The following is a 27,095-nucleotide window of genomic DNA, read 5'->3' as shown; positions in this document are numbered from 1 at the left end:
CAGCTGAGGGAAACGGAAGGCTGTTTCAGTTTCCTTTCCCTTCTTTCTGGATGAAGAAGGTGGAGCCACGCTGTGCAAGCGGTGACAGGCTGCCGAGCCGCAAGCAGCAATCACAGCTTTCCATTGTAACCAGTGAACGCTTGCCTGCTAGGTAGTAATGATACCGGGACTATTAAGAGCTGGGTAGCTTTGAAATCCGACAGCGCTTTAACGACCGACTTTCAGGAGAGCAAACAACCATTCCTGAGTTACAGTCTATGTTTATTTTCTGCCACTTCCAGACATGAAAGACCCTCTGTCTTGCCTGTCCTCACACTGGCGTATATATCCACAGTACAGCGAGAGCAGCCTTGGTTAGCTTACGTATTTTTTGCTATGTGCATTTTTTTGGCTTTTTTTTTTTTTTTTGAGGGGGGAATAGGGGGAGTTTTCCCATTGGTATGGTCACTGCCCGAATTTAGTCTAGGATACAACCCCCACAGTTTAGCTGGAGATGGTACAGCAGAGGGCTACAAAGATGATTAGGGGCCTGGAGCATCTCACTTATGAGGAAAGGCTGAGGGACCTGGGTCTTTTTAGTCTAGAGAAGAGGAGGCTGAGAGGAGATCTGATCAACGCTTATAAATACTTAAAGGGTGGGTGTCAGAAGATGGGGCTGGTCTTTTTTCAGTGGTGCCCAGTGACAGGACAAGAGGAAATGGGCACAAACTTGAATATAAGAAGTTCCACCTAAACGTGAGGAGGAATTTCTTTACTTTGAGGGAGGCAGAGCACTGGAACAGGCTGCCCAGAGAGGTGGTGGAGTCTCCTTCTCTGGAGACATTCAAAACCCACCTGGACACCTTCCTGTGCAACCTGCTCTAGGTGGACCTGCTTTGGCAGGGGGGTTGGACTAGATGATCTCCAGAGGTCCCTTCCAACCCCATGTGATTCTGTGATTCTGTAATACTTAATCAGTTGGTTAACCTGAGTTCCCCACAGAATTTAAGGCTAGAGCAAATATATACCCACCAGTTCTGACCAGATGGTGGGATCCCCCATAAAACTCAGTAAGCTTTAGGGGAAGAATAATTTAAAACCCCATTCCCTTTTTCATCTTTCTTTGCAGCAAGAAAGCTGTTGTGCATCTACTGCAAGAACTGTGCACTTAGTATTTTTTTGCTACATGATGTGAAAGATTCTGTGTCTTCATAAAGCTGCAACAAATAATTCATTCTTAAACCTGGAGTGTTCACATGAATGTCTGCAGTAGTATGCAGTTAATGAGAAGAAGGAATGAGGGAAGCGCAGGTTCAAACAAACCATGCAATATGAGTAAGAAACAAATATTCAAAGAAAGAAGTGAACAAAACCGGGGGTTGCTCCTTTACCAAAAGAGGGGGATTCCACCCGTCAGTTTGAAGGAGATGAAGCCACTTAAACTGCACTTTCCTTACCTTCTACCACTTTAATCGGTTATCTGAAATGCTGAGGCAGACAATGGAGATTTTTATTGTTAAAGCAAAAATTAACTGTTACATTCATTGTTATATATTTGTTCTGTTCTTTCAGGTTACCTTTCAAGGAAGGTCTGGGATTAAGACACATTTCAGCAATGATAAAGCTGGATAGGACTTTTGCCTATCAATCCTTTTGAACATGATCCTTAAAACTAAAATGCTAGGACACCCTCAGAATAGCCCAGGTTTTCATGCTCTGGAATAACCAAGGGTTGAACAGAGCAGTTTGAAATCTAAAGTTCAGTGAACTACTGGAGGGACTCCAGAGTAGGGCAACAAAGATGATTGAGGGATTGCAGCATCTCCCTTATGAGGAAAGGCTGAGAGAGATGGGACTCTTTAGCCTGGAAAAGAGAAGGCTGAGGGGAGACCTTATTAATGCTAGAAGTATCTAAAGGGTGGGTTGAAGGAAGATTGAGCCAGACTCTTTTCAGTGGTTCCCAGCGATAGGACGAGGGGCAATGGGCACAAGCTGGAACAGAGGAAGTTCCACTCAAATATGAGAAACAACTTCTTTACGGTGAGGGTGATGGAGCACTGGAACAGGCTGCCCAGGGAGGTTGTGGAGTCCCCTTCTCTGGAGATTTTCAAGACCCCCCTGGATGCAGTCCTGAGTGATGTGCTCTGGGCAATCCTGCTTTAGCAGGGGAGTTGGACTAGATGATCTCTAGAGATCCCTTCCAACTCTGATGATTCTGTGATTCCATAAGGTCATAGGCTGTCAGTAGAAGGAAAAATGCAGATTAGCATTATCCTAGAAGGCTTTCTGGAATATACACAGCAGAGGGAACATGAGGGGCCCAAGTAGGATACCTCTGTGCCAAGGAGAGGCTCTATTCCAACTTGTGTGCTGCTTGCTATTTTCTGGAATTAGCTAGGGTATGGCTTTCCTGCCAGCAAAGCGGGAGTCAGAATTTCTGTTGGAGCCTCTGAGTATGTGCGAGTTGTTTCCACACAAACTCTGTCTTTGGGCTTTGCTTCAGAGTAACTGGGAGTTGGAAACACCTTAACAGCATCTTAGGGTGGGATCAGGTGACCTTTTGTGTAGACTGGATACCTGAAATGTGTGGGATGTGGCATGTTGTATTCTCATCCACTAGTCGATGTTCTAACTTGGCTATTAAAAAGTACAAGGTGGGCAACTGGTATTAGAGGATAATTTTCCTCTTGCTTTGGAAAAGCTCTTATATGATATGTCAAGGCTGAGAAGTGATAATAAAATGATCCCAATTAAGTTAAGAAAAATACTTGTTCAAATGCAAAATTGAAATGAAACTTTGTACAACGCTCTCCAGTTTGATACAGGATGTGGTTTCAGGCTGTGGAGAAAAAAATCACCAGGATGACAAGTGCTTGAAACTGCTTATAATAATAAGCTTGCATTAAGTTACTTCACTTTGTCTGCTAAGTGCCATGAAATTAACTTGTAGAAAGTGAATTCCCAAATTGCCCCTGTTCATGTCTATTCAGAAACAAAAGTCTGTGCAGAAGAAAAGGTTGAGGGAAGTGGGAAAATTAAAGGCTGAACTATAACGAGTGCCTGAAAAAGAAAATGCTGCCCCCGTTCAGCCGTCTATCTTTGGTGCCTTTAAAGCTGGCAAGAATAATATTGGTTCTGGTAAAATCCATTTAAAAAAAAAATCAAATTCAAAATAATAAGATGTGAAGATATATTGTCGCACAGCTGGTAACAGTCCCTCATAATTTTGTGTAAAAGGAGAGCAGAGTTACTAGAATGCTTGACTCATGAAATTGTATTCTTTGACTGCCATCAGAGTTTTCTTTCCTTCCTTTTCCAATCTTCATTCTGATTTTTTAAAAAAATAAAATCTATAGTGCTGTAAGACCTCTCAACCTTTTGCTGATAGAGTATACTTAGCAGTTCTGAAAAATTTATTTTCTTTCTTTTTAAAAACACCAAATTGGTCTATGAAACTGGAGGCAGGTGCTTAGAATAAATGCTTGCTTTGCCCACTGCCCTGCCACTGGTGAGAGCGCGAGAAGGGCAACACACATTGTGGACCATCTGTTTGGAGTTGTGCTGCACAGGAGAAATCTCCCAACTCTCTGTCTTTCATACTCATAGCTTGAGGAGGAGCTGTGGTGAGATGAATTAGGAACGTATGGGAGGATACTGTGTTCGGGCAGGGGCAATAAAAGGACAACAAAAACCGTGGTGCAGAGGAGGAAAGATATTGTTGAAAAGAAAGTGGGGGAAGCAGAGATGGCCACACCACTAGTGGCCATCTGAAGATTAAGAAGATCTTCTTAATCTTCATGTGATACAGCATCTGACCTGCTCAGCTCTCTGGGCGTGCTGGCAAGCCTGACTCCCAACACATGGATGCCTCTGTGTGGGGTAGCTGGGCTCAGCATTGACGTTGCCAAGCCCAGTGCCTGGCCTGCCCACGTAGGGATGCTCTGTGCTCCTCATGGCTAGTGACTACCAGGTGCTCCAGCTGGCTCTGCTGTGCTCGCTGCATCCCTGGCACTGTGCTGAGGTAACTGAGCTGCTTTGGGAGCTGGGGACAGCATAAGCACGGCCACATCTGACTTCGTAGGCTTTGCTGGGTCCAATGTTGATCTACCACACTGCCAGAGCAAACTCTCTCCCGTTGGTGTAGTCTGTAGTTTTCAGGGAGGAGAGAAAGCTGTGCTGCGAGCCGAGTTTGGGCTGAGAGCTATCCCTTGGCTCCCTGGTTTGATCCATCACTGTGACAATTTCCTTGGCACTTTAGAGGGTGGTTAAAATCATCTTCCAGCACTGTTGTGTTCAGCATGTGGGGTGCTGGTTGAAGCACCTGCCGTTCTTCCCACTCTGCTGTCCCCCGCTGAGCCCAAACCAACCTGCTGAATCCAAGCCCCATCTTAACTCTTGGCAATTCAGTTCCAAGTTTCAGTTTTACTCTTTGGACCAAATTTTAACTTCGGGAATTTCTCTACAAGTTTGTGGGTCCCAGAGAATTGAGATCTGAGTGCCAAGGGCAGAACTGCAGGTGTGTTGCTTTCCTGCTTGTTTCTGACTCACACCTCCTCCTGGGCCTCTCTCTGATGCTGTTTTCCTTCTCTTTCCCCGTGCAAGTTCACTTCTACAGGATTTAACTCTTTCTTTTATCCCAAGGTCTCACCGTGGCAAAGATGTTGGCTGTTTTAATGAAGGCTTTAGCTAACCAGGGGGACCAGATACAGAAGTGAGTTACCCTGGCTTAATAAGCTTCCACGCATCAGCCGAACTGTGATAATTAAGTGCACTCCTAGCCTGTGGCAAACACAGGACAAAATCCACGAACACAGACTTTTGATGATAAACATTTTCTGCTAATGCAGTTTATTTTCTGCCTCTCGTGTTAAGAGCACACTCACCGCTGGGATGAATCGGACAGCCTATAATGTTAAGCCCCAGTAATTCACTTTTTGTCTCTGAGCTGTAACCTGGTAAGAAGCTGCCACTGGTAAAGATGGAAAGACAGAGCCCCAAAGCTGTGTGCAAGGTTTGTACACCCTCCCGGAGCTCTGCTTGTGGCACCGTTGGGGCACAGAGCATATTGCTCCACTGAGCTCTAGAACTGGGGCTGTCGGTTATCATTAGCATCTGGCCGAGCGTGCACTGGGAAACAGGGATACCTACAGGACAGTTGTCTGCTCGCTGGGATTTGGCAACTTGTAGCCCTCTGATTTGGCAGCTTCTGTGGTGCTTTGCAGCATGTGGCTGCTCCATCAGGCGTAGGAGCCTTGGTGAAAACCATACCTTGTGGTGATGTGGACTTGACTGCTCCTAAAGCGATTCCTGATAACTGAATGCAACGTTCAGTTTAGTGTGTCTTTGAAGGGGATTTGACAATCGTCTTTGGCAGTTTGGTCCCTTTTCTCTTTTAAATTCAGTTTTAACATATTATTGAATGCATTATTTCACCTATACCTTCCCTTGAGTCCTTCCTCCAGACGGAACCTGCCCAGGTCTTTTCCCCAAGCCTTTGTTATTTGTGTTACTCTCCAACGAGCCTCTCCTTGGTTTCTGTTTCTTACACAGAGCACATTGCCCAGCAGAGCGAAATATTTAGCTTTCAGCTTTGTGGCATTCATGTACCGATGCACTCGCAATATAAAACACAGTGGAACTGGAAATAGTTTATAACAGCCATTACTTTTGTAACTCTTTAAACTATTTCACACTTCATTTGGAAGGCTCCCCAGTGGTAGATGGCTGGAGCAGGCTTGAGGAAAAACTGAAGGGCACATCTCTGCAAAAAACATCACTGGTGAACGGCAGTTCTCATGTGATCATTCAGTTTTAGAAATAAACTGTTTTATACAAACAAAAAAGGAAGTAGAACAAAAGTTTCTATGGTCTGCACCCTGAAAACATTGGAAAGGTGTCTTTGAGCAGTGCTAGTGAGATGATCAGAGTTGCACACAGGCTGAAGAATTTAAGATTGCAGGCATGGTGCTCTATGTGTTGCTGATCATTCAAACTGTAAACTGCAGCTTTTTCTATGACTGCATTGCCTGTTTATCCTCACTGAAATGTTTCTATATGTATCTATTTATATATACTGTTATATAGATATTTATTTTCCCACCACTATGGTCTTTGATGTCTGTCTGTTTGAAAATCATATAAAGTTGCTTTTTGCTTTTATTTCAATACAGATACATTCTCTTATTGGGTTATAACTTTCTTGCTCTCATTAATATCTGCTCAGTCTGTGTAATTAGTCAATATATTCCCATTTTCTGTGGAGAAAATAAACCAAAAAAAAAAGTCTCATCAAGATTAATATGATCTATAAAGGTAGAAGACAATTTGTTTCTCTATTTTGAAGAGCTATAACCTGGGTAAGCTCTTCCCCCTCGGCTCCTCCAGTGACTTCTGTATTTTTTTTTATAAAATAACCATATCTCAAAGATAAGCTTAAGTCATATAACAATAAGAATTATTATTAGGAAATCCGAAAAGTTAAATTCTTTATCATCTTTTCTGGCTGTGGATTTCGAAGCACTTCATGTATTGGTATAAAGTACAAAAAGTCTGCACATCACTGATAGCTTCAAATCTTCACATTTCCTTAATTGCTACCCAGGTAAGTAGGATAATTTGCTCCAGACTTATGGCTACTGTGGCAACTCAGAAACTGTCTGGAATATTAAACTGACAGGCTGTAGCAGGTTTTATAGGCTTTACTGGATCAGAGGTTTTGTCTGAACAAAGAAATGACATGCAATACCCTGAAAACTGGCTAAAACACAAGGCGAAAGCTAGTGGTGGGTATTTGCATTAACTTTCTTTCCTTCAAAAAAAAAAATCTCAAGAAAATGAGGGATGCTAGGTGTGGATTTTAATTTTAGCATTAGAACTGTAGGCAGATGCAGTCTCTCAGGCAACAGCTCGTCTGGGTCCTCTCTTGCTGTATGCCTGGAAAGCAAGGACTGGTTCGTACCCTGACTTTCACCCACCCCACAAGAAGTTTATCATGGGCTCGATCTTCCTTCCCTCTGATCCCAGTACCCAAAGCTGCACTCTTACTTGTCTATCTTTCCAGAGACCAAGGTAAACACTAAAAAATTAGAGAAACTCTCTAACGTGCTTTTTTTTTTGAACTTGGACTAAAACAAAGCATGTCGTATAAGCACTAAGTAAAAGACAACTGAAAGTCAGTGTCCTGTTCTCCCTTTCCTTCCCCCACGGGAGACTTGGAATCCTCCTCTTATTTTTACTTTGCCTTTATATCGATAACATGAAAACCAAATTTGCCTTTAGGTAAGCACTCTTTTAACCTCAATGACTCTTACGCTGCTCCTCAGAAAACAGAGCTGAGCTTTCCCTGGTGGTAGGTGTAGTGTCATCTCTACCCCTTTGGTAAACTGCTTGATCTTTGCTGTATTTCATGTGCTGTCCTGAGCTCCTGGGCAATACCCACAATCAGATGCCAGAAGAGTGGCCCATACTTGGCCTCCTGGACTCTCAAAGTCTTCCAGCCAAAAAACAAAAGCAGATAAAGGAAGTTATTCCCAGCATAAGGGCTGGATTTGATACCGTGATTTCTCATACATGTGCAGACACACAGAGGTCCCTGCTTTCTTTTTAATCGGATTCCTAATTTAAAAAAACACAACCAGTCGAAAACTGAAGTCATCAAAGTACATCTGATGATACAAAAACTCTTCTGCCCTCTAGTGCTGGGAAGCAGTGGGATGTCTGAGATGCACTGATGGTTTTTTGGTGGAAAAATATGAAGTCTTGCAATTTACAATTCCAGCCATATTTTTTTTCACTGACAAAAGGAGGGGAGTGTAAAAGGTACTTAATAAGTTGTTGTAGATGAACTTGAGAGAAACACGATCTTAATCTGAATAAGCCAAGAAAAACTACCAAAAAAATATTCTTGAAACTGATTAAAATGTACATCAGCTTGTCAAAGGCAGTTTGGGATAAATTGTAAATGCCACTACTGAGTGAAATAGAGAAAAACCTGAAAAAAACGTCAGTGATGGGGCATGTTATGCCATAAGCAAGATGAGTTGTTAACACTTCTTTAAAGTAATGGTTGCAGTTGTGCGGTGAATGCCAGAGGAGCATTGCTGCTCTCTTAGCTCCTGCCTTTGAGGGCCTGGGATTCGGTGGGGAGGTGAAGAACAGTCTCACGGGCACCAGAGTAAGCTGGCAGGAAGGGAAGGGATCATACTAAATGGCACCATTAAAGCTCACAGCTCGATCTTTACTAGTTTAATCTCATAAATTAATCCACATCCACCTAGAATAAGTCTTCAAAGAGAAAGAGGTAATTGGATATAAATACTTTCCTTCCCAAACCCTGAATCATGGTGATGCAGCAGCAGGCAGCTTTTTGCACTTTGATCTCTTTGCATGATTTTCATTCCCCTTTTTTAGCCTTAGTCTGGAGCCTTATTCTCTCATTACTTTTCCACAGCTCGCTGTGCTCTCTCTGTTTCCTGGCTTGTCCTCTGGCCACCCTCTGCGGTCCTTTCTTCTTTTAAGAGGCTCAGCCTTCACCCTTTGTTACCCTTTGTGTTCTGTTCCTCTCCTTGGGCCTTCCCCGCGATGAAGTCCGATGGAGTATTTGTGCCCGTGTGTGCAGACAAAGCCCTGACAAATGCTGCAGAGAGATGTGAGCTTACTCAGATATGGGGAGCCACCTGCTGCTTAGTGCATTTCTGGTGGACCTGCGCCCCGGTGGTTTAGCTTCTGCTGAGCGGGAGCAGTGTAAACTCCTACCCACACAATACACCATGTAGATAAACCCCTTTGTTTTCTCCAAGTGGAACTGACATGTTTTCATCACTCTTTTGATCACCTCAAGTCTCTAATACACTCTGAACCCTGTCCTGCTTCTTTGCTGTCACGCTAGATTGATGGCTCTTTGAGACAGCGACAGCATTTTGGATTAAGTCTAGCAAAACAGGGCCTTTGTCCTGATTCAGCGAGTCGGACCTTAAGGCATGACAGCAAGATAAATATGCCCAAGGAATTCCCCGTGCCTGACAAATGCAAGGCTGACAAGGAAACTGAGGCTGGGGCTGAGAGCAAGTCACCTGGGTCCATCACAAACAGTATGATTTTGCACACTCCTTGGACAACTTTTGAGCAGATGTTGCCTAAATCTACAAGGTGCTCGGTGCCTTTGAGGTGTGGGGTGGGACTGCCAGCCCCGCTGCCAGTAGACAGTGGTCTTCCTCTGTGCTTCAGCAAGCTGTGGAAGTAGTTGTCTACCACATGGAACTGTTTAGTTTGAGGAAGTGATTTGATTTGAAATGGCTGAGATTCGAGGTCAGCAGTCTAGAGAGAGACTTAAATAAGAAAAGTGAAGACTAAGCTAAAAGTGTCTGAAAATGTTATCCTTGGTGTTTGCAGCCATTTCCAAATATAAAAAGCATGTCTAGAGTATTTACTAAAAAATCCTGAGGAGCTGAAGCAAAATAAATACTGATTTTGATACAAAGTTGTTTGCTACAACAGCAGAAAACTGACCTGGCTGATGACCCCTTCCAGTCCTGGTTTCCTGTAGACAAGAAAAATTAAGTGTTCTCTTTCATTTTAGTGTTGGCCCGTATGTCTTGATAACTCCAAATGAAACCAGAAGAAACCAATTGCAGCAAAGTAAGTTGAGTTGTCTAATATGTTAATACATTATTTCTACTCGGATAAGTTTAGGGGTTTGTGTGCTTTATTGCCCTTGCAACTTTTATCCTCATTTTTACAATGCTTTTATATGTGCAGCTGTGACAGTAAAGTCAGTGCTGTGAGCATTCCCCATCAATGTGTAGGCTTTTGTTATGATTAACTTCTCATCTGGCTTAACTTCATGCAGAGTAAGTCTTGTTGAGGAAGAGGTTTTTGCTAATTTCAGTGCTGGAGCTATTCTAGCTGGCTTCTACAAGACTCAGCTGGAATTAGCGCTATCCCGCATTTACAGAATTGAATTCAGATTGGAGAACCCAATTTTGAATGCCCTCTGGGTTAGGAGGAGGAAGAAGAAAAATGTAAGTAAGAAATATTTTTGAAAGTACTCTCATGGAGACTCAAGCAACTAGAACCACCATGGATTCTTCAGTCTCCATTTAAGGATTGTACGTGGATCTTTTAATGAAGATGGGAAAGATGCTTTTAGGTGGAAAATACCTTCACTTTTGCTTGGCTTCAAGTCTTGCTGGTGAAAGTAGCTAAGCAGGAACACCCTGAACTTCTCCCAGAAATATTAGGCGTGTGTTAAAAAGCTTTCATTGCCAAAAGTTACAACAAAGAGCCATGAAATAAATTCTGTGTGCAGAGGTGACCAAGCACTGCAGTCCTGCACTTCTGGCTGTTTATTTGTGCAAGATCTGAAAGCTGAAGGGAGCATCAGGCAGCACTCCACATGTTTTTAGCCCTCAAGGAAACAGTGCAATAAAAAACATTTCTTCTCAAACGTTGTGAGTTTGGCTGAAATGCCTCGCCAGCAGGCTCCTGTAAGGTTGGGTTACCTTTGGTGGTGAGAAAGAAAATTGACTTCTCCTGAACGAAACCATAGTCTTCTGGAAGGAGGAATACAAGCAGATCATCATAAAGCTGATGCTAACTGCAAAGGTGATGCTCTAATAAAGGTGTGCTTTCACTTTGTGCCACCAGCATGCAAGGTCTGAAGCATGCCAAATACTTCTGCTTTGGATACTGGCAGAAATAGGGCCTCCCCAAACCCAGTCTCTAGCTAAGTGCTTGTTTTAAAGGTGAAATAACAAGCTGGTGTCAGTCTTGGGCCTCTTTAGAGACTTGCCCAGGAGCTGGCTTTGTCTTGTCCGAGGAGAGGTGGTGTTAGTGTCTGATAGCCAAAGCCTGCCATTAGAAAATATGGTCCATGTTGGTTTTAGTAAGAGTGAATTGAGCTCTTCGAGTAATGCCTCAGTTGCTCTAAAACACAGCTTCTCTTTCCACAGGCTTTGTGCACCTTGCTACTGAATAGAACTGGTGTTTTTTTTTTTTTACTGTGTCAGTTGATTTGAGAGAGCAGTTTAATCAGCCAGCCATCCTAGAGCATATGGCTGGCTTCCCTGTCCATGTTGACCAGACTTCCACTGATTACACCGGGAGCTTGCCACCCATCTCACACGTGGACACTTATGCTGAAGTGTCTTAATTTGAAGCGGAATCATGCATTCCTCCTATTTTCACTTATGAAGCATGTGGTTGGGAGGGAAAATTACTTGTTCGTTTCTCTGCTGAGGAGCGTTACACCACGAGCATTTCCCTCCACGCAGCAATAACATCTTGGTTGTAACAACATCTGCTTTACCTGTAGGAGTAAATACTGTGGCATTTGCCTACAGGTTCCCAGGAGTTAAAAAGCAGTCCATTCACAGTCCCTTAGCTGGTTTTTGGTTTGCTTTTGGGGTTGAGTCCTAGGGTTTGCTCACCATACAGTGTGAAGTTAGGCAGAATGTTTGCCTTGTTAGCTGATCACTGCAGTGGCTGTGTAACCTCCTGGCAGTTGTCTTCACCTCATGAGAACAAGTTTGTCTGTTCCTGGATGGGTCTTCAGGGTTACAAACAATTAACGATGTTGCCTGCTTTTTAGTACTGCCTCTAACTTCCACGTATTTGTTTCTTTTTGTACCTGCTCAGTTGCTCAGAAAGAGCTAAATGACCTGGAGCGCTGGAAGGAAGAACACAGGCCAGGGCCAATTAAGTTGGTTCCACAGAGACTGGGTAAGACATGTAAATCAGCTATTATGAACTGCAAAATTTTATTTTCCAGGACACGAGGCATTTTTCATTTTTTCTCACATGCTACTTCTGAAGGAGATTCAGTGTCAATAAGAATTAACATAAGCCTGCCATGCTTTGTGCTCTTTGATGGTCATGGCAATGAAGATGTTTCTGAAACAAAACAGCATAGATTGTCACTCAAGAAATCTGTTGGGATCAGTGCAGAAAATCTACACTAACATTTGGGAAAAAGAGGTGGATTATCCCTGCTGCTGCTGACAGTGTCCGTAGTTGATGTCTCTGAGGGGGCGCACACTTGGCATGAGCGTGTAGATGGACAGCATGTGTCAGAGACCCTCCAGTTACCCATAAGAAAACTCCTCTGTTAGGAGCCAGTACATGTGCTTTCCTGATGGCTGGCTCCTGAAGAGGCAAAAGTGATCCCTGCAGATTCAGGCATTTGAAGGCTAAATGTGCATGAGGCTGTGTATTACCAATTTTATCTATAAAAATAACAACAGAGATGGATAAATGAAAAACGGCATAAAAACCTACTAGGAACCTAAAAGGAACTTAAGTCACCTTGAACTGCAGTGATGGGTTTGATAAGATAACCAACTTTTTTTCTAGACAGTGGAGAGAAACTGTAGTGGAACTCTTCCATTGTAACCATTATAAAGCATTTAATTTAGTCCTATTTGGGAGTTAGTTAAAAGAAAATTTTAAAAGACAAAAAGGGGCCCCAGCCCGCTCCCAATCTTGTACAGAGAATAGGACTGCAAGTTCTGTTGAAGTAAAAGGAAGGTTATTAGAAGTGCTTTTCAAATACCAATCTTCAGACCTATCTTGTTTTAGTATCTTTCTTTAATGTCTTTGCCACAAAAAAGTAGGAGAGACCTGATGAAATTTGCTGACAAGACAAAACTTGAAAGCACCATCCGTATAGAACATGGTGAGGATACTGTGCAAGTAAAAATGGGGTGACCTTGAGGAACTGCACTAATAGAAATGGGACAAAATTCACCCTGACAAAGTGAATTATTAGAATGATGCCTTTATTAGCTTTGTAAATCTACAGCTTCTCTTCCTTCCCGTCGCTGTCATAAGAGAATTTGGGGTGCACAGTGCAGGCTATTGTCTGCCTTCACCTGGGAGCTAACTTCTTTCTTCGCTGTGCTACGCAGGATAAGCTTGGGGTTTTGTACTGTGTGTAAAAATAGATACCAGGTGGGAGAGAGAGGAATTTGAACTAACTCCAACCCAGATTTATTTTTGTGGTCAAGGTGATACTGGTCCCACATGTTTGGTTTGCCCTGCAGCCTGGATCCCAGTTGTTTGCAGTGGTGAACCTATTTTTGGTAGTTGGTGTAACGCCCTGTATTCCCACCATCATGTGCAGTCGTGTGGCCAGATGTGCTCTTTGTGAGTTTATCATACCTACTAGCTGCTTCTTGCCTGTGAGCAGTTCCTAGAAGACGTGCTTCTGTCCCAAGAGGCCCACAAAGCTTTTTGCTGAAGGAAGAGACATCTGAAAGCAGAAATTCGGCGTGTGGTGTCTATGCAGAGTGTGTGCAGGCTGGGGGAAAACGTGGTGGCAAACCCACAGTGGCTGAGTGTGGGGAGTCTTAACTACTTCTGATCCCACTGTGTTTAAAAACTTAATTGGGAAAGAAGTAAATTAAGAAGAAAAAAATATATTAAAAAAAAAAAAAAGCAAGAAAAAGCCAAAAGAATTCAAGGAGTTTATATGAGCTCTTCAGTCACTGTCTAGCTGCCACTTAGCAAGACCCCTGGAGACTGCGACACATGCAGTATGTTCGGTGCCTCTGAAAAGAGGGAAGGTGCAAAGATTATTAGATCTCATCATTCCCCCAGGAACAAATTTGGAACAGAAGAGAGCTCAAGGAAGGAGAAAAAACTATAAGTGGCATCTCTAATTTCACAACTGTAGGTACTCATTAAGGTAAAAAAGTATCTTATGTTATTTTCTCAAGTTGATTTTAAAAGACTACACGTCTATTCCAAATCACCAGAGAATTCATAAAGTTGAGGTTTCTTAACGCTCATGTTTTCCATAGGGAAGTAAGTATCTTGGATTTCAACTCTGTAACACTTGACTGGCAAACTTTCAGGTACCATGAAGGGATAAGAGCAATGAAGGGTGCAAGTTTCACCCTCCTCTATAAATAACGAGTGGAGCAACAAATCATGCCTGATAAATGTAATGGCCTCTTTTTTTGATCACGTTATACACAGCTGTTCACAGCATACTCTGACTCCAGTGAAATATTCGACACATTACAGCCAAGCCAATGTGAATTAATTAAACCTGACTGGAAGGCTATAGGTGGTGGCTAATAGCAAGCAGTAAAATACTTGTTTAGGAGACAATGTCCAGCAGGACATGCAGAAAAGTATAGTGAACTCAAGGGGGTTAAATGTCGCTAATAAAAAGCTAGAAAGAAGGAAAGACCAAGCATCCAAAAGGTTTCAACACTGGATTAGTAGTAATTTTATTTTCTAGACCTGGGGAGGAGCCAATCTACAATGGCAGCTGTATGCTTATTGCTACTGCAGGCCTGTTGCTTCTACATTGTACGGCCAGTCCTTCTTGAGAGCTGAATCTTATGGAGTTATTTGCATGCATAGAAATCTTTCCACACTTAGGGAATTGATCTCCCATTCACTGAACCTCACAAAGGCACCTAAAGATTAGTTACCTTCCATTAGGGAGTGGATAAATCTACTTTTAGTGAAGGGTGATCCCTCCCGAAAGATCTAGTATAGCTGTCTTACATTTCAGGCACCTCAAGTAAAATAGATCAGTTCAGCTGTTTTGGTAGAATTAACTGTCATATAATGGGGAACTTCTCAGGGGATCATTGGGTGAAAATGGGGTGGCCTCACCCTCAAAATGGGGTGGGGGCTGCTGCTGTTTTTCCAACAACCGAGGGAATTAATTATTTGCTTTCCCAAAACAAGAAAATACCTTGGAAATTTCTAGAGCAGAATGGTGCAATCAAAATTACTCCTTCGAGCCCTTAAGACCTGTTATCACTTCTTCTGTGTGGTTAGCTTTTTGGGGGTTTTTTGTTTGTGTTTTGTGTTGTGGGTTTGTTGTTTTGTTGTTTTTGTTTTCTTATTGGTTTTTTTAATTGAAGGTTGAACGCTATGGCCAGAGCTTTAGATATTCCTAAAAGAGAGCCTGTGCCTTTAGAAAAGGCACCTTCTGCTACTTGGATAGGAATAAGAGGTCTGTGGGAAAAAGCTTTGATTTCCATTTCAGAAAGGGGTTCTTTCTTAAGCCCAAGGACATTACTTAGAAGATATTCGAATGATAGCATGCCATTAGAGCTGGCAGAGACTGCAAGCTCTAAAATTTGACAAAAGAGAAACTTTTTGGCAATAAAATTTCTGACTCTCTGTGACCAACCGAGCAAAGGTGGAAATAGCTGGATCTGAAAATGAAGACTCATCTGCAAAGTGTGACTGATTTTCTGAAAATGGAATAGTTCCTCAGTAAACTGATCATATACTGTAGGGTATATTTGCTGGTAGAGTGGATGATACAGTGGGTGCTCTGTAAATAACAGGCTACTGCCTTTGACGGATGGATAAAATGATCAAAAAGGTCTCCTGTCTGTTCTCCTTAATGTCAGATAGCTTCTGTAATTATGAAAAATTTCCTGTATATGCGTATATCCAATCTGTTATATTGCTCTGTTCTGAAATGACTGGAATTTGAACTTAAAATGCTCATGCAAAATGCATTTTATACTTCTTTTTTTTTTTTTTAAGGTGGAAAGGAATCAGAGGCTCAAGCAAGACAAAAACAGCAAATGATGCTCATGCAATCTAAATACCAACAAAAGGTCAGGAAGAATAAATTTGTTTTATTATTTTAAGAAGTCAAAAAAAAAAGCTTTTCTTGAAGTGTTTCATATGGCTATGAAATAAACTCACAGCTGCTTGACAAAAGAAATTCATGAAACCCGAAGGAAGCAGCAGAAAACTAGAAACAAATGTTCTGCACCAAAGAAAATGAGAAATCTGCTGTAAATAGGGAGCAACCCCTATCGCAGATTGTATCTAAAATGATAAGCAGTACAGTTGTAAAGCCACTTACATGCCTCGCTCTATCTTCCAGCACGCTGCCTACACTTCGACTAATTGATCAATGTACACCCCATCCAGTGCTTATGTAGAAATGTTGTTCCTGTTAGAAAAGGTATAAATGCTTGTAAGTTATCAATCAGCTGTGTGATTCCTTGCATGGATGCCCATTTATCAGTCCTAGATTTCTCAGCCTTCATAAAGCCGATATTGGAGTAGCTGGTGCACAGCCTGCTTTATTCATTGCCTCATTTTAAGAAAAAAAAAATCTGGAAACTTTCCTCAAACACACTTTAGGTTTGAAAGATGTGCAGCATGGGAGTCAGGTCAAGTTACCTTATGTGTGCTTTGTATGCATATGTATGTAAAATAATTGTCTGTGTTTACGTCGTACAGCACAAGAGGGAAGAATACGTAAAAGCAAGAAAGGCAGCTGAAGAAGCTGAAATCCTGAAGAAGAAAGCAATTCAGAGAGAAAAGGTAAACATGGTTACTGAGGAATTGGAGCCATATAACAAAGTTTGTGTCCTGATGCTTGATTTTGCTGTACTACATGGAACAGTCTAATTAAATTAAATGGTATCCCCAAATTGCATTAAGGAGTTAGGAAATCAGTCCTCCGTCTCCTTGTATCTGACTGAAGGATGCCTGACCTGGTGTTTTTTGGGGCTTGAGCATTCCTTTAGCTCTTCAGGAACTCCAGCCTTTCAGTTGCATCCATCCTGAAGAAAGGGAGAACACCAGGGTCAGGATTAATGTTGTGTATACAGTTTATATAGTTCAGTTCGGCATGAGCTTTCTCTGTAAAATTGGATTCTGGCAGATGGCACAAAGATCTTATAGAAACCCATAATTGCCTGCTGTACACTTGGGAAGAATACAAGAAAATCCAACCTGTCATGGTGGAAAAGGCATCCAAATCATCAAAAAGGTCATTGAAAATTAACATGTCACTACAGCTCATCTGGGGAGGCACACCCAGATGCATTGCTAATATGTAAGATCACTTTTCCTTCTAGTATTGGCCATACATTGGCACCTATGATAGCTCACTTTCAGATCTTCAGTTTTATTTTGCATTTGTTTGTTTTATCTAGTAATTCTCACAAAGCGTCTTCTTGTCCTGTGTGCCACATAAACCTTCGTAAGAGTTCGTTCGTGTCTCCTTGGTGGAAATCAAGTAGTACTCGGTTGAGAATGTAATGTGGAATTCAAATGAAAAAAGAAAAGAGGGGGAGTAGGACGCTGATGTCCACAGTAGTAATGAGAGAAAGGGAGATTTCAGGCTTGCAAATTTTGTCTGCACAACAGTAAAAATGATCTTCTGTGCAGAAGCTGAATGCTGAGAGTTAATTAAAAAAATCATCACTACTGGATGGCATACAAGGACATGCATAAACAAAAATAGCCTTATTTGCCTTTAGGAAAGGGTTAGTCTGTTCCCAGTCTTTCAGTGGTTCGCATTAGTCTTTGGGGATAAGCGTATACACAGTAGCTCACAGGGGCAATAAATATTATTATGTGAAAACGTCATTAAAAGCTTGTGTATAGCTCCAGAAGCAGTGATAGCAACAGTGGAAAGGGGATTAATTATATTTTATTCACCTATTAAATATATGTTGTTTGCTCATGGGCATTGGACAAGAAAAATGTTGCAAGACTGCTATAATTTATAGTTACACCCAGAAAATATATCGATACATCAGTTTTGTTTTCATGCTCTTTAATTTCCTTACCTTCGCTCCCACAGATTATAAAATCTTTATAGATGTGTAGATAGTAAAATTGTAACTATCAGTTTCTTCTAAAGGAGAATGCAACATCATGGCAAACATCTTTGCCAAACAGACTGTTTAATTTGAATAAACAAACATATACCCACAAAGCAAACAAACAAAACAGAGGAGCATAAAAGGGAACTCTTAATTTGAATTTGTTTGTTCAGGTTGTCTTCCACAATAGTGACTGAGCTGATGAAGAGTTCAGCTTGGAAGATGTTTATATATTAAAAATTTAAGTCTGTGCTTAAGAAAAGCATGCTGGAAAGCCACTAAGAGGTGTCGATTTGGCTGTTTCATCATGCCTATAGATGAAAAGCTCCTGAGAGCTGAGGATGACAGGAAAGGGATCCTAAAGAGCTGGTACTGTACAACCAATGGCCCTGGTTACTGCAGGAGAGGAACTTTTTTTTTTTTAAAAGTAATAGCTTTGTAGACAACTGTACCTGTAGGGCATCCGCTGAGATCATGTCTTTCTGCACATTCACAAGACGCCTTTTCTTGCTTGGCCAGTCCTTCTTTTGCTCAAGGTTATTATTCATTCAGTAAAAACCAAGTTGTCTGACAGTCTGAAAGGAGACCATGTCTGACCAGCTTGGTCAGCAGGGGCCCTGAAACTTTCCCAGCTGGAGAGCTACTTTGCTGACAAATGTGAATGGTGAAGCCCAAAGGACTAATGCACGGCCACTAGAAAGGGTGCTGGTACTCAACCCAGTTCTTCCTTGATTGTAAGGATGAGGTACTGTAAGCCAATGCTGCCTATGAGCATAGGAGCTGTTTATGCTACTGCTTTAACACTAGTTTTGCAGAGAAAAGCAGTATCCACTCTTCCGTTACCTTTGTCACCGAGAGAAAACTGGGTGTCTGCCAAAGCAGAACCCAAATGTGGAAGGTCTGCCTTACCATCTGTACAAGTCCACCTGCCTCTCTCTGTCATTCTTTAATTAACCATGAGGTTAGGTGCTGGAATACCAACGCTCTTGGCATCCACCGAGTGTCTCTCCAGCTCCCAGAGAGAAGAATGATGGATCCTTCCCCCTCATTCTGTGTTCCACAGGACCAGTTTGTGTGAACTGTTAGTCGGGTCTCTGTGTGTAGCAGTGAATGGGATTTGGGGTCCTGTGTGCACTATGTCAGGCAGCTTGTCCTGGGGCTGCTTTGATTTGTTCATGGAACAACCCTGGGCTGCATGAGTTTGGATATTCTTCCAATCTAGTGATCACGGAGCGCTCACTGAAATAATTTTGGAGAAACTTTGTAATGCTAGCAGGGGAGTCCCTATTTCTGTATTTGTCCCTGCTGCTGAGATGCTTATCCAATCTGCAGAAAGTCTAGGAGTACATGGGAAGTAGCATTATTACTATTATTTGCTCATTAGTAGCGGGCCTCTGCAGTTGGGTATCTTTTGTGCAGCCCTTCACCTCACAGATTTTGACCAGACCAAACCATAACTTCCTTGTGCATTTTGGGTGAAAGGACTGTCAAAATTCCCAAGAAAATAAACAAGTGGCTGATATTTTTAAGCTTTCTGCATTTGTGCTGTACACAGAATAGTATAACTTTAGCAGACTGGATATTTCTGTTATTCAATCTCTGTTCCTGTTACCCTGCCTTTAGCCTTTCCTTGTATATTCTAATTCTTGACTAAGTATGAAAAGATTAAAAAGATTTGAAGTGAAAAGGCTCAGTGTAATTCTAGGGTGTACAACTTTCTTTTGCTCCTACATTACATAGTAACAGTCCTGCTATCTTTAGAAACTGTCCTATTTAGAATAAACTGTGATTTCATTTTATTCTTTATCAAATCATGTGCTCTTTAATTTGACTGTGTTAATCAGCACGAATGGCCTTTTTCAGGAATTTGTTAAAATCAGGCACTTTACAGACCTTCTGCTAATGCTTTTCAACATGTTTACCTTCAATATCACAGCTGTTCCACTCTTGGCTTTGTTTTTGAAGACTGTGCCAAATGTGGAGTGCTTTGGCAATGTCTATTGATAGATTGTCATTAGTTAGAGAGATTGTCCTGGTCCCGTTGCCTGTCGTTTGTATGCAGCCTAAGCAGGGGTCCCAGGGTAAACCTCCAGAGTAGAAAATAGTCGCAGCAGCCACAAGCAAATAATTTCAAGATGCTGGATTTTTTGTCAGGCACCATTCCGGTGGTAGAATAGCTGCAGGATATTTCCTCCTTTCTTATCTAGCGGGAGACGGGGGTGATATTGAAGGATTGTATTTATCAAAGCTAATATCACTATGTTGTTCTAGCTAGGAGCTAGACCACAGCCACTCCAGTGAGCTTTGGATTTGAACTCTCAGGAGCCTTGCAATATGAGGGTGGATCCCATGAGAAATATTTTTCCAGAGGCGAAGGCATCAGCTTGTAGTGTGGAGCAGGAGCAGGGAAAAGCCTAGGAGCTATTACTGGTGTCCTGAGAGCATCAAAATCACCTTTGACAATAATAGATACCATCAGATTTCATAGAATCATAGAATGGGTTGGGTTGGAAGGGACCTTAAAGATCATCTTGTTCCAACCCCCCTGCCATGGGCACTGACACCACCCATTAGACCAGGTTGCTCAAAGACCCATCCAGCCTGGTCTTGAACCCTTTCAGGGAAGGGGCAGTTCCTTTCTTCCTCTTTCCTTTCTCTCCCTGTAAGTTCTTAAGTAGCACAGATGGACGGGAGTCTTTTGCCTCAGAAATCATCTTTCTCTGGGTGGAGGGGTTAGGAGTAAACAATCCTTGAGGACTGTCAAAATTTACATATACTGTAGGGTGATATTCCTTAGTTTAGTTTGATTATTTTTTTTAACTGCCTCTGTACTTCATACATTCTGCCACTGTCTCAGATTGTCAAATGACTGAGCAACGGGACTTCTTATTCAGAGATTCATCTTCCTCCTTTGTCTATTTTCCCATTGCCTTTTTCCAAATAACAACTTCTAAGTCATTTGCCTTCCAACAGTTTATATCGTTACACAACCTAGTGGCTCTTTTCCTATCTGCAGACATCTGACAGGATTTTTTTTCTTAATCCAGTACATGCTGAGGAGGAATTTGCACTTGTTTTGCAAATCTCTTCCAGACAGTCATTCTTTATCCAATTAAAAAATACCCACTCTGAAATCACTGAAGGCAAAGTAATTGAGTAACTGCCAGTAGAACTGTAATTTTTCTGAAATGTTATTGATTGCAGAAGAGGAAGAAAATGATGGGGGTGGGGGTAACAGCCCTGTTCTCAACATCACTTTCCCCCTTGCACCCCCTTCAGCCCCCACCCCACTCCTGTTGTACTTGTCCTCACACAATATCTCCACCCAGGTGCAGTGTCCTCCCCCCGATTTGGTGCTCTGACCAAATGGGCCATTCCCACCTCCAGCTCCCTTCCCATCTCTGCAAGGTGTTGTCTGAAATTTCCAGGGCACGTCATTTATAGCAATGTCTGGTTGCTGGGTTACCAAATGATTACTTTTTTCATTTTGAGGGTGGGCGATGAGCCGAGTGACAGTCTGAGGTTGCAGTTTGCTCAACATTCCAGTCCTTGTGAACCTCGGGTGGGAGCTCGTTGGAGCATCCCCCCACCAACTACAGTGTGGGAGCTTGTGCTCAAAATATAGCAGGGCTGAAATCCCAGTTTGGCACTTTTGATTTGTGCTTTTAATACACTGAATTGCCTTTTGACTGCTCTTCCCACTGGACCTACCTACAGCCTGTGTGTCAAAAAATAAATTTGGCTGGCCTCCTTTTGACTGGAATTTAGCTTGAGCTATATATTGCTGTTACAGCAAGTTCTTTAGTTTCTGCCTTATTTTAATGTTTTGATCTGCTTGATTTTGGGGTGTGAGGCAGCTTAGACAATGCTTCCACTGGAAATTATGTGCGATTTTATATTAAAGGACCTAATCACTTGTGTGGCATCCAGATTTCCAGAGGAGTTTTGCGTGTCAAGGTTTTGGCTGACTCTTGCACTGGGCATGGTATCTGAGGCAGAATAACCCTGTTTAAGTGCAAATGTCTCCCACTTTCATACATCTTAGCATCTGTTCAACTGGCCAGAACTGCTTGAGGGCCATCGGTCTATGTGCAGAGTTACATGTACTTGTATCACTGCGCTTTCAGTGCTACAAGACTATCATCTGCTTTGGTGCAGGACTTTGCAACCTCTACCTTCTTACTAGGACAAACTGTTATACCAAGGTATCACTGATACCGAGAGGTGTTATACTGAGGTATCAGTTATATGAAGAGATGCCCCTAAATACTTGAATTGAAATAATCAGTGTTTGGTTTCTGGCTTACTGGTATATTTTTCTGTTTTTAATGCTGTAGGCAGAGAGGCTTGAAGTTAAGAAAAGGCAGCAAGAAATACAAAGAAGAGAGTCGTTTCTTGAAGATCAATATTAGTAAGTAACATTTGAAACTTACTCATCTGCTTGTCCTTCTGTTTCGGGGTTTGGTTTGGGTTTGATTTTTTTCCTTTGCTTTTCTCTGGTTTGGGGCTCAGGAAAGGTTTGGCTTCTGTTGGTTTTTTTTTTTTCACTTTTTGACGTGAAACTTTTGACTTCAAGGCAATAGGCACAAACTGAAATATAGGGGGTTCCTCCTGAACATCCGGAAACAGTTTTTTACCGTCAGTGTGATGGAGCATGGGCACAGGTTGCATAGGGAGGTTGTGGAGTCTCTATCCTTGGAGATATTCAAAAGTCCTGGGCAACCGGTGGCCCTCCTTGAGCAGGAGGTTGAACAAGATGACCTCCAGAAGTCCCTTCCCACCTCAACCACTCTGTGATTCTGTGAATTATTCCAAGCCCCCTCCATAACTGTGAGAAATTTGGTTCAGTAGATTTCTCTTAGCTTCTCAAAACATACACTTTGAAATGAAAACTGTGAATTATAGAATGACTTTGTGCTTTCTTTCTCTAATTGAATCAATATGTGGTCATTCAATTCAAGACTAACTATCGAAACAGGATCTAAATTACATCTCCACCTATTTCTTTTAGTGACTAGTAAAAAATTTTAACTCACGTGGAAATAATGAAGACTTCCTATATTTAGCATAGTCCTATAGCTTAAATGTAGAGATCTGCTGTGAAGACCTGTTTCCCAAAAAGACCTTCTTAATGTCAGATTTAGATATGGCTTAACTCCTGACATAATTAGTTCCACTGGCAGTGAAGTTCCTGCCTTGCCACTTCATTCTACCCTGTTTATTTATTTTTAATGGATCCAAACCAATTCTATCACATAATTAACACACAATGCTGTTTGGTCACCTTTACCTTTTTTATCTTTGGCTCCTGAAACTACTCACCTGCATTCTTAACATGATTAATTGCTTTTCCCTCCTCTGTGACCTTTAAAGGAGTCACTTTTGTCCCATGCTAGTAGCTCCAGTTACTTCATTATTTGCCCAGACTCTGTTCTCTAATGCATAGACATTTTGGTGTTTTCTCCCTCATCTCAGGCTTTCTTGTCTCTTTCCTTTTATTTCTTCCCATTTGACTTTAGATACAGCTCTTTTCTTAATGCATTGCCAGCATTTCTCGCTAGATATTGGTATTTTGCCTACTGTTTTTCCCCTGTTTGTCCTGGTGTGGGTTTCCCACACACACGCCTTGATCGCTCAGGATTTCTGAAGACCACCCTGCACAGATTTCTAGCTCTGCCTTCATGCTCTTTGAGCCTAACTCAGCAGCAACCTCATCAGATCTTTTCAGTGCAGGGTCCTCAGTTATGAGGCTTGTTTCTTCCAGAGGGGATTTTCAGGCTTCGCTTCTTCTACTTTAATCTGATTTTTTGTCTTAAGGCTTATTCAGTTATGAAAAGAGACATATCTCTTCCTTTCCCTCACCTTTCCTGTCTGTACCTTTTCTTGCTTAGAGTGAAATGAATTCTGCTGATCAGCCTTTTTTTCCATTAGAAAAAACCTTGGTTCTGTCAAAAGTAGGCCCAAACCCTCTGCAACACTTTCATGTGGACAGTTGGTTGGTCTCCAGGTGGTGAAGGAGTTCAGTCTGCCTGGGCACTGAGGATAGTGGCTGGCAGCTGTTCTGTCCAGTGATTTGGGAAAGCCTTGTGAGATTTTAGGAAAGCTAGTGTCATCTTAGGAAAGCAAACTGACTGATGCAACTGAAGGTAAAGATGGACTGTTGAGCTCCATTGCTTGAGATTATCATAGAATCATAGAATGGTCTAGGTTGGAAGGGACCTTAAAGATCATCTAGTCCAACCATCCAACCGCAATTATGTTCAACTATCAGAAGATTATTTGTATGTACTATGTATTGAACGTGCATGAGGAGATACTGTAGATGCTGCACCTGGAGAAGTGAGCTGAAAACCTACCTACAGTGAATGCAATTTTGGTTAGGTAAAAACCTCCCATACCATACAGAGTGACACTAGTGCCTTCCCTGGTCTGGAGGAATCCTCTGGCGGGAAGAGGAGTCTTTACCACTGGATGTTGCTGAGGTTGCATTGCTAAGATACATTGGCATTATGGAACACAGCATCCAGAAGTAATGGGGAGATACTGTGCAACATCTCAGATCTTGTAAAGTAATTCCACTGAAGTACTGCCTGTTGTTAGAGACATGTTAGTATTAAAGTACTTGGTATTTAAAGATGTGCTTTTGCCTACTTTGCAAAAATGAGTGACTTATTACTTCCATCATCTAAGACCCCATGTCTGGAGGCAAAGAGAACAAATATGAGGTTGTGCTCCTTTCCTCGTTTGCTGGAATATTTTGATCTCCTCCCCTGCTTGTTGGGTGAGGTGGGGGGAGAAGGAAGGTTGTGCGCTGCATATAAAGCAATGACCGCTGCAAAGTCATGGCCTGTGGAGCCATTTCCAAAGATAAGCTGCCTTGTTAGTCTGTCCTCTGTAAGCATCTGTAGCTGCCACATCACAATTTTCCTGGGGAGATCAATGCCTAGCAGCAGTCTCATTAGCTGGGAAACCTTTCAAAATTGATCAGCACCTCTAGCTGTGTCAGCCTCCATGGGGTACGGCCCAATCAGTACTTCTGCTGTATGAAGTGCCGCTTCTATTTGATAAGGAAAGGAACTTAAGATTCTCATATCATTAACATTCTGTGACAATAAAGTATGGTACTGGCCAGAAGTGTGTTGTTCTGATTAAATTCCTGTCACTATTAAAAACAAGAACTTCTCACTGACATCTCCTTTCCAAGGGTGTAATGTGAAGTAAGTGAATGCCACAAGAAAAAACTGTCTGCCACCTTGTCCACTGTCTGAAGAGTACAATTATTTCCTATCTCTTGAAAACCTTGTTACCTTCCTTGTGTACAACTGGCCTTGTGTACATTGAGGGCCTGTGGTAGAGACTGTGGTAAAAGGTGATGAATGCTTGTGTAGTCCATATTTTGCAATTGGCTACTCTTTGTGAGGAAAGGACTGAGCGTCCATCTTTCCAAATGGGAATGATGAAGAGGATAGATGTCCAGCCCAGGACTTTTCAGGACACCCCTCTTTAGTTAGGACACAAAAATTGTCATTTAAACAGTAGTGAGGGAAGGCTCCCCTTGCTTTTCTCTGTGGCTTACTGTGCAGGCTGTATGCATCTGTGCCTGAACTGTAGCATATCTCACCATACGGTTTTAGCCCTTCTCTCCAGTAAGGTGCTTTTATTTAATTTGGATTCAACTTCCCAGAAAGTGTAGTGTTGGATGTGGTCCACTGCTTTTCTAATAGCCGTCTACCTATTTATGTAATGGGAAAAGCAGTCTAGCACATAGGGTTTATTTTAATGGTACACGATGGCTGTTGTATAATTTCATCCTTCCCATTGTTACATATTTGTGCCTCTGTTTTTGTGAAGGTTGTACTCCCGTAAAAATTCCTGGCACTGCTGCACTCGGGTACATGTGTGTACTCAATATATTCTGCTCAGAATTTGGAGCTGGAAACAGAATTTGCCAGAGTGCCTGTAAGTGCATATTCCAAAAAACAATGCAAGAGGATCACCAAACCAAGCTGATATACACCGCCTGCCAAAACAGTTCTCTCAGAAGTCATAAAATGCAAGAAAATAAAACTTGAATCAAAACAGAATTTTTATTTATTTATCTATTTTTACAGGATAAATACTACTGTCCTTGCTAGTTTTCAGTCCCCTATGATGTGTGGTTCAAACAGCAGGCTGGTAACAAATTTTCCCCACAGAAGTGCAAGTGTAAACCTGACCAGACTTTTAATATAGGTTGCTAGAGAGAATGAAAGAGGGCTTGCACAAAAAGGGTTTGCAGCCTTGAGAATCTTTTGTTTGCTTCTTTTTGACACAATGGTCTTCGTTTTGTTCATTTGCTCCTGATTATTTTAAGTGTTGTCAATTATTTAGCTAACAGGCAGAAAACTAGGCTTTTATAGACATCCAAAGGGACTCTCTTGAGTGTAATAATGAAGGCAGTTTATTGAACGCCTGTGAGGTTGCTTTCTAATTGTGCGCATTAATCTGCCCATGCAAGCTGGCTGAAAATATAGAAGCAGATTGCACATGCAGATGGAGCACACAGAATGGAAGATCTATGCAATAGACTTATACAAAACTGCATTTTCCTTAAAACTGGATTTATGCTTATTACTTCAGATAATAAATGAAAGTTGATGTCTAAAATAACTTCCAAGACTATTGGGTGAGTTGGTGGGAGGAAAGAATACCCTAGCTGTATTATTTAATCCAGTCAGGAAAACAAAAAAAGCAAGTGGGTTGACAGGAAAGATTAGTTTTGAGTGTGGGTGGGAGGTGATGAAAATAATTCTACTGAGAAAGTTGCTTTTTTTTTTTTTAAATCTATTTTTATATTTTCTTGAGGTCTTATACCTAAAATGAACTAGTGCCACATTTTTTCTTCTTATCCCCAAGAACAGGAACACATGCTCAAGAACTTGCAAACAAGAAAGCCTAGCAGCCAAAGATAGCACAGTTTTGATCAGGTATTAGATTTGTCCAAGTCCTCCTTAGTATGCTTGTGCATTACTCCCAGTGAAGTCTGTGAATGCTGCATTAAGCTTGGTATGTGGCTACTGGAAGGATTTGTGCTGGAAAGCAAGTCAACTAAATACCCAGAGGATGGCCGTTCTTCCCAGCAAAGGGCATTGCAGAAGAATCATCAGCATCATACAGGAATTTAATGGGTTAATTATTTCACACTGTAATTTTTCACCTCATAGCTTCCAGCAAAAGAAGACTCCTCCACCCACCCACACCAAAACATGGACATAAGTTCATGTTGGCAATTTTGCAGGTCTGATGTTTGTTTTTAATTCTTACCTAAGAGTAGACTCTGTCCTGCAGATGTGGGTTGGAGTTGAGGTACAGGAGAATGAGAATTCATGTAGAGTTGAGGGCATGTTTATTGGAGATGTCTTTACTACCTTGTCCCTTGTCACAGCCCAGCTGTGGGGAACATGACAGTTGCTTGTAGCCTTCTGAACTTACTTATATCTTGTAAACTTCTTGCCATAGTAAGTATCTTCAAAA

The 27,095-nt window shown here is 41.8% G+C and overlaps 1 protein-coding gene across 2 annotated transcripts in view; it reads left to right on the top strand.

The window, feature by feature from the left end:
• The window catches only part of EPSTI1 (epithelial stromal interaction 1 (breast)), a 49,784-nt gene that overhangs the window by 1,086 nt on the left and 21,603 nt on the right, over positions 1–27,095 (top strand). For both annotated transcript variants that reach the window (XM_014965825.1, XM_014965824.1), the window contains exons 2-6: positions 9,557–9,615; positions 11,614–11,697; positions 15,496–15,569; positions 16,207–16,290; positions 21,920–21,993. In XM_014965825.1, the coding sequence (XP_014821311.1) occupies positions 9,557–9,615; positions 11,614–11,697; positions 15,496–15,569; positions 16,207–16,290; positions 21,920–21,993 (375 nt within the window). The remainder of the gene's footprint in view (positions 1–9,556; positions 9,616–11,613; positions 11,698–15,495; positions 15,570–16,206; positions 16,291–21,919; positions 21,994–27,095) is intronic.

Source organism: Calidris pugnax, unplaced genomic scaffold, assembly GCF_001431845.1.
Source record: "Calidris pugnax isolate Ruff unplaced genomic scaffold, ASM143184v1 scaffold20, whole genome shotgun sequence".
Taxonomy (NCBI): Eukaryota; Metazoa; Chordata; class Aves; order Charadriiformes; family Scolopacidae; genus Calidris; species Calidris pugnax.
Note: the sequence above shows the minus strand (reverse complement) of the source record. Positions and strands in the feature narration are given on the sequence as shown.